This window comes from Biomphalaria glabrata, chromosome 18, assembly GCF_947242115.1.
Source record: "Biomphalaria glabrata chromosome 18, xgBioGlab47.1, whole genome shotgun sequence".
In the NCBI taxonomy this organism is placed as follows: Eukaryota; Metazoa; Mollusca; class Gastropoda; family Planorbidae; genus Biomphalaria; species Biomphalaria glabrata.
In genome coordinates, this window is record NC_074728.1 from 23,031,542 (window position 1) to 23,043,867 (window position 12,326).

A 12,326-nucleotide genomic window follows, 5' to 3' on the forward strand; every position below is an offset into this window, starting at 1 on the left:
AGGAAATAAATTCTACATTATTGAGATAAATTGTTGTAACTGTGTAGTTCTTTCCCTTACTTTCCCTTGCTTTTTTTTTTTTTTTTGTACTTTTATATTTTCCATGTTTAAACCTGAGCTATTCAATGAAGTTATCACTGAATTTATGAGTACCAGACTCATTAGTTTACAACGCATATACAACAGTTCAAAGTCGTTTTTATTATTATGAGTTCTGAAATATTAAGATAATATGCCATTACTTGTGGGTTGTGTGTCACAGGCCTAAACTCATAGCTTACCATAAAGGGGCTTGAGTTCAACTCCCGACTCGAGCAGAGTTGTGTTTGCTGAGCACCTTAGGGCGGAACAGATACCATATTTTTCCGAATTTTCAGGATTTAACAGGAAAATAATATTTGCAATATAGATTCCTGTTTATTTTTTCAGAACGCCTGCATTGCAGTATCATAGTGTCAGTTATCAAGTTATTCTCATCATGAATCACTCGAACCAGGATGAGTTAATTCTAGACACTCACAACCTGACAGTGTAGGTTTGTTCACAGCTTTCTTTGAATTGGATTAAATAAATTGTTTGAACATTTAAACAAAGCACTCTAAAGCTGAATCTATTTTTCGGTTTTATTATACAGGGGAAATAGAAATAGATAATGTCACTATCATTGTAAACAATTGCGTAGGGTTAACGACTTAAATAAAATTTCACACAATTCAAAAGTTTGAAAATAAACACACAAAGATATACTGTTAAATGTAAACTAAAACTAGATTTAGATTCTCGGTTCGACAAATCTGGTGAATTACTCGTAATGTAAAGATTTAATTTGGGGGCACGGTGGCTGAGTCGTTAAGCGCTTGGCTTCCTAATCTGGGGATCCTAGGTTTGAATCTCGGTGAAGACTGGGATATTGAGCTTCGGGATTTTCAGAGCCCCCCTGAGTCCACCCAACTCTAATCGGTAACTGAATTAAGCTGGGAAATGTAAAAGCGGTTGGTTGTTGTGCTGGCCACATGACACCCTGCTCGTGAACCGTTGGCCAAAGACACAAATGACCTTAATATCATCTTCTCTATTGATCGAAAGGTCTGAAAGAGGATATTTACCTTTACTTTAAGGATTTAATTCAGTGCTGGATATTTCAGGTTGACTTACATAAAGATAGCTGTCAGTCCACTGAAGCGTTTCTCTTGTCAGGGCTGTCATTGTTTATTACTTTCTGTTATAGAACCAATTGGACAAAACCGGGAACCAATGTGAGTTGGATTCTTGGAAGCTTTCTTCTGGACACGCCCGGTTCTCACGTGCTGCAAAGCCTCCACTCAATACACAGCTTCGGCTGCTACCTAAAATTGACGACAAATAAACACACACTCGAAGATGAGATTCGGTTTGCTGGGCTAGATATTTTTGTAAGTGAAAAAAAAATTGTTGATTTAATAGTATTAAAGGATTACAAGATCTTCGGGGCTCGCAAAGACTTTCCTTCAGTGAACCGTACCAGGAAAAAGAAGAAGAGGCAGACAGAGAAAGCTATGGGAGGACAACATTAAATAAGAACAATCTGGTATAAACTTTGTCACATGTAAATTATGAGTGAGTCTGGTGTGAATGTACATTTTGGTTTCTTATAGTTATAATGTTTTTTGTTTGGTCTAATGCACAAATTGTAAGACAAATTTCCATACGGACAATAAAGATTATTATTATTATTATTATTATTATAAAAGATGGGAGGACAACATTAAAGAATGGACTGGCCTGCCATTGATAGAGGTTCTAAACAAGGCAAAAAAAGGGAGGAATGGAGAAAGACGGTCGACAAATCTAGCCTGGTGTCCCAACGGTCCAACAGACTAAGGGATAGTGTGAGTGTGTGTGTGAGAGATTATAAAAGAATGGACGGGACTGCCATTGAAAGAGGTTGTAACTAAGGCAAAAGACAGGAATGGAGACAGACGGTCGACGAATGCCCCATCAGTCTAACAGACTAAGGGAAAATACGATAAAGGTAAAGGATTAAAGCGACAATGTACGTAGATAAAGAGGTTAGGGTGACACAGCTTGGTCGTGCAGTCTCAATAGTAACGAGTTCGGGCCTTGCTTTCCTACAATAAGCTAGTTCATTCTAATTAACTTAATGCAAAAGCGTGACGGACCAAAGTCTTTGGGATGAGATAATAATAATAATAATAATAATAATAATAATTTTATTTATAAAGCGCTGTTAACAAACAAAATGTAGGCTCAAGGCGCTGTAATAACATTACAAACACAAACACGACAACAATCAAAAACTAATCTAAAAAAGTTTTAAACAAGTAGGTCTTAATGTTCTTCTTAAAAGTGGTGTAGCATTTTGTCTGTCTGAGATCAATGGGGAGTGAGTTCCAAACCTTTGGTCCGTGAACTGAAAAGCCCGCAAACCGTAGCTTTTGAGGGAGAAACGCTGAAAGCGTTGAGTCCATTGAGCGCAGGGCTCTCTGGGGGACATATGGAGTAATCAGTTCGCCAAGGTACAAGGGCATCTCGTTGTTATATATACACTGATGACAAAGCACACCAAGCAGCCTTTCCATTGAAAACGTTCGTTACAGAAAGCCTCAACAATGACCTGCTGACGTCGCAACCTGTGGGCAGAGGAGACCAATAGCTCGTTGCCACGTCGTACAGTCCTGTGACGTTGCGGCGTTGCAGGTCGGTGTTTGTTGTCGGCTCTATTCACCATGGTTACCGATTTGTTTTCCTTTTCTTTTAAAAATAAAACTGAAGTCAGATATCCTGTAGTTTTATAGGAACCCACCGAGATTGTTTTTTTTAATTATAGGTGCAACTTCAATAATTTCACCCAAACGCTTCAAATGTGATTAAACTGCTAGAACTAATTAACAAACTGCTAGAACTAATTAACAATTATTTGATATCGTTTTATATAATTCTTTTTTTCAGGATTTGAAATATGGTCATGATGAGCTGAGAGCCTCCAGGGTCAGAAGATACAAGACAACGAAGAGAACAATATTGTGTACGTATAAAACTGCTGGGACTCAAGCATTGTCATTTGGAATGGACAGAGAGAGAGAGAGAGAGAGAGAGAGAGAGAGAGAGAGAAAGAGAGAAAGACAGAATCAGATAACGAAAGAGATTTGACTCTGAATGAAAAAGAGAGTGAGAAAGAGACAAAGTGTGAAATAGAGCAAAAGAGACTGATGGAAAGAGAGACAAAGAGAAAGTGACTGATGGAAAGAGAGACAGAGAGAGAAAGTGACTGATGGAAAGAGAGAGAGAAAGTGACTGATGGAAAAAGAGAGAGAGAGAGAGAAAGTGACTGATGGAAAGAGAGACAGAGAGAGAAAGTGACTGATGGAAAGAGAGACAGAGAGAGAAAGTGACTGATGGAAAGAGAGACAGAGAGAGAAAGTGACTGATGGAAAGAGAGACAGAGAGAGAAAGTGACTGATGGAAAGAGAGACAGAGAGAGAAAGTGACTGATGGAAAGAGAGAGAGAAAGTGACTGATGGAAAGAGAGAGAGAAAGTGACTGATGGAAAGAGAGACAGAGAGAGAAAGTGACTGATGGAAAGAGAGACAGAGAGAAAGTGACTGATGGAAAGAGAGACAGAGAGAGAAAGGGACTGATGGAAAGAGAGAGAGAGAGAGAAAGTGACTGATGGAAAGGAGAAAGAGAGAGAGAGAAAGTGACTGATGGAAAGGAGAAAGAGAGAGAGAAAGTGACTGATGTTAAGAGAGAGAGAGCGAGAGAAAGTGACAGATGGAAAAGGGAGAGAAAGAGAAAGTGACTGATGGAAAAATGGAGAGATAAAAAGAGAGAGAGAGAGAGAGAGAAAGTGACTGACTGAAAAAAAAAGGAGAGAGAGAGAGAGAAAGCTGGAGAGAATGACAGTGAAAACGAAAGAAAGAAAGATGGCGTGAGAAAGAGAGAACATACAAATACAAATTAATCCTTCAGACTACAAATGAGGCACGATCTAAAGATCTAATTGGAACAGTAGAATACAGCGAAATAAAAAAAACAACAACATAAAACTTTTGACTTCAGATTTTTTTATCTCATTCTTTTAAACTGAGTGACCCAAGAATACATCTAGAAATATCTGGATTCTAATAATTGCAAAATCCGAATTTAGTTATAGTTGCCAGGTCATTTAAAAAATATTTTAAATAATAAGATAATAATTGTGCAACAGATCAATGTGTATTGCTATTAACAATCATATATGAATTTTATTACGTGATACAGATTCTATATTAATACAGTTGAAACAGTTAGTCCCGGATTTGAATCCTGGTGAAAATTGAGATTTTAAGAATCTTTAGGCACCTCTGAGTCCATCCAGATCTAATGGGTACCTGACATTAGTTGGGGAAAAAGTAAAGGCGGTTGGTCGTTGTGCTGGCCACATGACACCCTCGTTGACCGTAGGCCACAGAAACAGATTATCTTTACATCATCTTCTCTATATACTACAAGGTCTGAAAGGGGAACCTTTTTTTTCATACTATACATGTTTGTTAAAATCATAACAATGTTAATTACATTTCTATTTGTGTGTGTGTTCTCAAGACAGGAGAGATGTGGAGGTAATCACTAGTTGCTCAGCGCTCTGTAAGACTAACAGCTACGCCATTACACAGATGTAAGTATCAACGAAGAAATGTATAAACAAGAGGGGAAACTTCACACACATTTTTTTTTAAAACCTGTCACAGCTATCAAGACATAACTTCTTTTATTGTTACCTTAAAAAAAATACAACAATTGCATTACTTTTACCCCCGCCCCCCTTATACCAAACAATATATACTATAATGATGATGGTACTTTTATTTAAAATAAAGATTTTTGTAAAACCATGAATTATTTCAAATTATAAAATGATGATCTCAAACTTAGAAAAGAAGACGAATCAATCCGCAGCTGCTTATCACTTTAAAAAAATTGAACAAAGCTAATGTTGAGTGTTGTTATATCAATGAGTTTGGATCAATCATGTATTTGAATTTGTTACTGATCTAGACATCTTCCTTTTTTGAAGTAACGTCTGTATTATATAAGATGAAGACTAACAATAATAAATCTGTGCAATGGAAAACATTTTCACCAATTGTTTTTCTTTAGCGTAATTTCATGCTTTTAGTTTTCTCAAAAAAATGGGATATTTTAGTGAATGGCATCCTGTCTCTTTTTTAATGCATTTTTTAATGAGAAAATACAAAAAAACGACCCGTATTCTAACCTGAGGACTCATGCCTACTCATGCCAACATACTAACCTCTGTTCTAGCAGGGAAGTGCTTATGAAAATAGAAGGTTTTATACTAATCTATAGTGAGCATACAACTTTAAAGCTGCGACCAGAAAGGTATAAAAGGGAGCTAATTCAACTTATACCGCCAATTCATTCAAGCACAATTTATTTCCCTTGTTCGATACCAAGCGAAATTATATTAAATTATTAAAAGTTTTTTTTTTAATTAATTGATTCTTGTGTTGTAAGGTAAAAAAAAAATTGTGCAAAAATTTCAGCTTGATTCGAATTTGGGTGTGGTAGAAATAACATGTACAAACATTTTAACTGACAGACAGAGAGAGTAAGGATAGCCTTTGTAAATATGAAAAATACTTTTAAAAATAGATTATCCAAGGAGAAGAACTCCACATTTACAACCAGCTAATGTCCATATCTGCTGTTCTAGTAGATATCTCTTCTGTTCTAGAGACCATTCTATCGTTTCTAATATACTTTATAATATTCTACCTCTTTTGTTGATTCAAACAATATCAAACTTTCCACTTTTTTTTTTTTGTTCAATGAACTTACAGGGTCTGTTCAGCTGTCAACACCAGCATGGGCTATCCTTGTTCAGCTGTCGGGGCCAGGGGGGAGCCCCAGACAAGCAGACATATCCGTTGCCCCTGGAAGACGATATGTCCAGAAGGTAGGTGGGGTTTGTTCATCAGTGTTCCTAGGATAAGTTACTAATTGGGTTTAGTTCAAGGTACCGGTAAAGGTCTACTGCAGGGGTTCTCAACCTGTGGGTCGCGACCCCTTTGGGGGGGTCGATTTACGAATTTGCCAGGGGTCGCCTAAAACCATCGAAAATTTGGATTGTTTTTGTCTGTTCTTCTATTGCTGTATATGTGCGAGGGGGGGGGGTAGCGGCAGAGTGGGGGGGGGTGTAAAAAGGGGTCGCCGAGCTTAAAAGGTTGAGAACCGCTGATCTACTGTGTCACTGACCAATAAATTTGAGCATTGGATGTAACGAGAATATAGATTGACTTGTGACGGTTTGGGAGTGACAGGATCATAGCGTATTGAGAAAGCCAAAATCTAAATAAAAACACTTGGTAATAAGAGTTCTAATCGCACAGATTTATTATGTCATAGTTTGTAGGGGATATAATGACAACACTTATCCAAACTAATTAACACAATGACACTTAATATAAGCTTTGTTTCTTTAAAAAAAATATTTTTATGATAATGTATATCTTATTGTCTTCATCATCGCGCATTTTACTTCTTCTACGTTGACCAACAGACTGCCCTGATGGCAAGTGGGGCTACAACTGTACAGAGACGTGCCTGCAGTGTGAGGTGGTCTGTGACAAGTTCAATGGAGAGTGTGACGAGTGCTCCCTGGGCTACATGTACAGCGACAGCACCAAGAGGATCTGTGATAAAAGTAAACCAATGAAATCTTCACCATATCCCTTAGATCAGCAATTCTCAACCTTTTAGGCTCGGCGACCCCTTTTTAGAACCCCCAACTCTGCCGCGACCCCCCCCCTCCGCATACACACACACAGCAATAGAAGAATGGACAAAAGTAATTCATTTTTTCGATGGTCTTAGGCGACCCCTGGAAAATCGTCAATTGACCCCCAAAGGGGTCGCGACCCACAGGTTGAGAACCCCTGCCTTAGATTGTAGGACCGTTGGGGCACCACGCGAAATCTGTTGACCGTCTTTCTCCATTTCTCATAGTATTTTGACTTGTATAGAATCTCTTTCAATCCCGCCGCATTTTCTGTCTGCTGTCAGTGTTCTTTTCTTGCTTGGCTCATTAGGGGTTACTCAGGAACAATTAATTTAATACTAAATAAACTCCATAAAGAAATTCTCGTTACCCAGGAAAAATAATAATAACTTTAATATCCAATAAAATACACAACACTCTCAGCAAATATTAACTACTCAAACACTAGTCCAGGAAACAACTGTCCAACCTTCCTGGACCGGGAACAAGACCTTACTGACTAACACAATCTCTCGCACATTCAAGGGAGACTAAACAATTCAGTTCATAATCTGCAGACCATGGGCGTAGCCAGGGGGGGGTTCTTGGGGTTCAAACCCCCCCCGAAATGAAATCCCCCCCCTCAGGGGGGGGGGACGGAATTTAGAGACTGATTTTTGCTTTCATTTTGTTTATTTTAGGTGAGATTTTAATACTAAATCATCACTTACCACAGCACAGCCGAGGCAGTTTTGAGTTAAAAACCCTCTACCAGGGGGTTTTGAGTTTAAATCCCCCTACAGGGGGTTTTGAGATTTTAAAAACCACTATTGTATTGAGATACAAATCCCTTTACCGGGGGGCTTTGAGTTTAAAACCCCCTACAGGGGGGTTTGAATTTTAAACCCCCTACCAGAGGTTTTTGCAGTTAAATCCCCCTTTTCTATAAAACAAAACAAAAAAAATGCAAACAACAATCCCCAAATTCCAACAGCACAGTTGAGGAAGATTTTGATTTTAAAACCCCATCCAAAATTTACGATAACCCCATCTTCAATATAAAAAAAGCAAATTACACACTAAAAATTCTATGAGCGTAGCCAAAGGGGTTTTGAGTTTAACCCCCCTCCCCCTTCCAGTTGGGGTTTGAAGCTAAAAAGTACCTCTTCAATATAAAAAAAAAGCAAATTACACACTATAAAATCTATGAGCGTAGCCAAAGGGGTTTTGAGTTGATGGCTTTTTCTTTAAAGTTTAAAACCCCTCCAGATGGTTTTGAGTTAAAAATTCCCCTACAGAGCGTTTAGAGTTGAAAACCTCTCTCTTCAATATTATTTTAAAGCAAACTACAGTCACCAAATTCTATGATCGTAGCTAAATGGGGTTTTGAATTAAAAACAAAACAAAACAAAAAAACAGAGATTTTTTAGTTTAAAACCCCTCAACAGATGATTGACGAAAAAACTTTCCTTTTCGATATAAAATCTAAAGCGAAATACAGGCATGTAATTCCAAGAGCGTAGTCAAGAAAGGTTACAAATTTCTACCAGTGGCTTGGGCTCCATTAATTAAGTGTGAATAGTCTTCTACCGAAATATAAAATCATTAAATGTGTCTCAACAAAGATGGCTAAGACAGTTTTTTATTAGTCAGTCATAGAGATCGGGTCTAAATCAAAGAAATCATATGCCGAACTGGGAGTCGAATCCTTAGTAAGGTTGTGACAGAGCGTCGCATGAGGTTTTGCGGGACATGTTTTCCGACAAAATGAATTACGCAAAATAAGAGTTGCGGAAACAGCTTGCCGGAAAATGCGCCGAACGGCGCAAGAGGGTCTAAGTCAGTAAGAATAGCACATTAGGTTTTTGAAATAAAACTTTTTAATAGCAAGATAATGCACTGTAGATACCTCAGAATATGCATTTTGTTGGCTTTCAATACCAGAAATAGTGCTCGGCGGCGGGGCTTCGCCCCGCGCTGGGGGAGCGCTGCAAACTCCCCCAGACCCCCTTGCTAGCAAGGGCGGGGAGTCTACAATAAACAATAAACGTCTTCCGAAAAGTTCAGAATGTAATAAAGATTAATTATGTACACACACACACACACACACACACACACATATATATATTTTTTTTTTCCGCGGCGGGTGGGGGGGGGGAGGTCGGGGTGGGGGATCCCCCCCCCCCAAAACCCTCCCCGAAAAAAAATCCTGGCTACGCCCATGCTGCAGACTATTCACATTCATAACCTGGGAATACATGAACAAAGGGATATCACTAGCATACCAAAATACCAACAAAGAAATAAAATATTCACTCTCGCCATGCCTGCCCCTGACATCTGCCTCTTCTTCTTTTCCTGGTACTGTTCCCTGAAGAAAGGTCTTTGCAAGCCCTGAGGATCTTGTGGTATGACCATAGAGTTTTAGTTTATGTTTTTTGACGGTAGTTGTCTGTTGTATTTATGTGTATTTTTCTGTTGTGTTGTCTTTATATGAGAAACGAGTCCTTGTAATCACAACAAATTTCCGTAAGGATCAATAAAGCAGTCTTAGTCTTAGTCTTAGTCTTAGATCATCGTATAGTAATCATGTCTTTAGTCTCTCCAGCTAGTTATAGTTGTCATATTTATTTATCTATTTACAATTATGGTATCACTTTGTAAGTTTTGTACACGTGGGTAGTGATCCTTATCATACAGAAGTAGACTATCAGGTGGATACGCAAAGGAAGGGATACTTATCATACAGAAGTAGACTAGCACATGGATATGCGTAGTTAGTAATACTTATCATACAGAAGTAGATTATCAGGTGGATACGCCTAGGAAGTGATACTTATCATACAGAAGTAGACTAGCACATGGATACGCGTAGGAAGTGATACTTATCATACAGAAGTAGACTAACACACGAATACGCGTAGGAAGTGACACTTATCATACAGAAGTAGATTATCAGGTGGATACGCCTAGGAAGTGATACTTATCATACAGAAGTAGACTAGCACATGGATACGCGTAGGAAGTGACAATTATCATACAGAAGTAGATAAGAACATGGATACGCGTAGGTAGTGATCCTTATCTTACAGAAGTAGACTAGCACATGGATACGCGTAGGAAGTGATACTTATCATACAGAAGTAGATTATCAGGTGGATACGCGTAGGAAGTGATACTTGTCATACAGATGTAGATTATCAGGTGCATATGCGTAAGAAGTGAAACTTATCATACAGAAGTAGATTATCAGGTAGATACGCGTAGAAAGTGATACTTATCATACAGAAGTAGATTATCAGGTGGAAACGCGTAAGAAGTGATACTTATCATACAGAAGTAGATTATCAGGTGGATACGCGTAGGAAATGATACTTATCATACAAAAGTAGATTATCAGGTGGATACGCGTAGAAAGTGATACTTATCATACATAAGTAGTATATCAGGTGGATACGCGTAGGAAGTGATACTTAACATACATAAGTAGATTATCAGGTGGATACGCGTAGGGAGTGATACTTATCATACATAAGTAGATTATCAGGTGGATACGCATAGAAAGTGAAACTTATCATACAGAAGTAGATTATCAGGTGGATACGCGTAGGAAGTGATACTTGTCATACAGATGTAGATTATCAGGTGCATATGCGTAAGAAGTGAAACTTATCATACAGAAGTAGATTATCAGGTAGATACGCGTAGAAAGTGATACTTATCATACAGAAGTAGATTATCAGGTGGAAACGCGTAAGAAGTGATACTTATCATACAGAAGTAGTTTATCAGGTGGAAACGCGTAGGAAGTGATACCTATCATACAGAAGTAGATTATAAGGTGGATACGCGTAGGAAGTGATACTTATCATACATAAGTAGTATATCAGGTGGATACGCGTAGGAAGTGATACTTATCATACATAAGTAGATTATCAGGTGGATACGCATAGAAAGTGATACTTATCATACAGAAGTAGATTATCAGGTGCATATGCGTAAGAAGTGAAACTTATCATACATAAGTAGATTATCAGGTGGATACGCGTAGAAAGTGATACTTATCATACAGAAGTAGATTATCAGGTGGAAACGCGTAAGAAGTGATACTTATCATACAGAAGTAGATTATCAGGTGGAAACGCGTAGGAAGTGATACTTATCATACAGAAGTAGATTATCAGGTGGATACGCGTAGAAAGTGATACTTATCATACAGAAGTAGATTATCAGGTGGATACGCGTAGAAAGTGATACTTATCATACATAAGTAGTATATCAGGTGGATACGCATAGGAAGTGATACTTATCATACATAAGTAGATTATCAGGTGGATACGCGTAGGAAGTGAAACTTATCATATAGAAGTAGATTATCAGGTGGATACGCGTAGAAAGTGATACTTATCATACAGAAGTAGATTATCAGGTGGATACTCGTAGATTGTGATACTTATCATACTGAAGTAGATTATCAGGTGGATACGCGTAGGAAGTGATACTTATCATACAAAAGTAGATTATCAGGTGGATACGCGTATGATGTGATTATCTTCTTATCAAAAGGAACGAGTGTAAATTGTTTCGTAAACCTGTTTCGGATGTTCCTTTAGAGTTGAAGATAATCTACTTCCTAGTCCTTACCTCCCACAGGACGACGGGGGATAGTAACCGGCAGGGTATGAACCCGGGACCATCAAAACGATCGAACGACAGTCCAGATTGCATACCGCACGACCAGGCAGTCATCAACTTATAAGATAAGAAGATAAGATCACTTAAACATCACTCCAAGTATCTATCGGTGATTTCGCGATACATTATTAAACCAGTAACTTCCTATTCGTTTGGTTTTCCATTCTTAAGATCCAGTTAACGGTTTACTCTTTAAGGCAGTTATGCTCTCAGTTAAATAGAAAAAGAAGAAAAGAAGATATAGAGAAATGTGAGGGGATACAATGTAAAAGTAAGATAATAAAGTGAAGAGAATTGGAAGAGATGTGAAAATAAATAATATAAACTAAATAAGTCAAGGACGGTATTTTACTATTGCCAACTGTGTAGCAGATGTTAATTTCCCACAAAAATTGAACAGCTTATAAATGTGTTTTTACAATGCTAAATACTGCAAGACGTATTATTGCATTTTATTTATAAAGATATATTTGTTTAAATTGGTGTTTTGTTTGTTTTTCAACAGATTGTCCTGAATTTACATATGGAAAAATGTGCAAATTTAAATGTAAAGAAAAATGCGGAGGAGATTGCGCAGAGAGACTCCATGGCACATGCCCAGGTACTTTGTCCGCTTTAGCACCATTTTATATTTAACACAAAATTACCTTCTACATATAAACACAAGATTACCTTATGTACATAAACATAAGATTACCTTATGTACATAAACATAAGAGTAGCTTCTATATATAAACACAAGATTACCTTATATACATAAACATAAGATTAGCTTCTATATATAAACACAAGATTACCTTATATACATAAACATAAGATTACCTTCTACATATAAACACACGATTACCTTCCATATGTGAACATAAGATTA

General features: G+C 37.7%; 1 protein-coding gene across 1 annotated transcript in view; it reads left to right on the plus strand.

Annotated features, from left to right (window-relative positions):
• LOC106059471 (uncharacterized) overlaps positions 1-12,326 on the plus strand; it is a 59,382-nt gene that overhangs the window by 9,299 nt on the left and 37,757 nt on the right. The window contains exons 9-15 of the mRNA XM_056017674.1: positions 430-531; positions 1,229-1,412; positions 2,950-3,025; positions 4,585-4,657; positions 5,844-5,959; positions 6,563-6,706; positions 11,961-12,056. Coding sequence (XP_055873649.1) covers positions 430-531; positions 1,229-1,412; positions 2,950-3,025; positions 4,585-4,657; positions 5,844-5,959; positions 6,563-6,706; positions 11,961-12,056 — 791 coding nt within the window. The remainder of the gene's footprint in view (positions 1-429; positions 532-1,228; positions 1,413-2,949; positions 3,026-4,584; positions 4,658-5,843; positions 5,960-6,562; positions 6,707-11,960; positions 12,057-12,326) is intronic.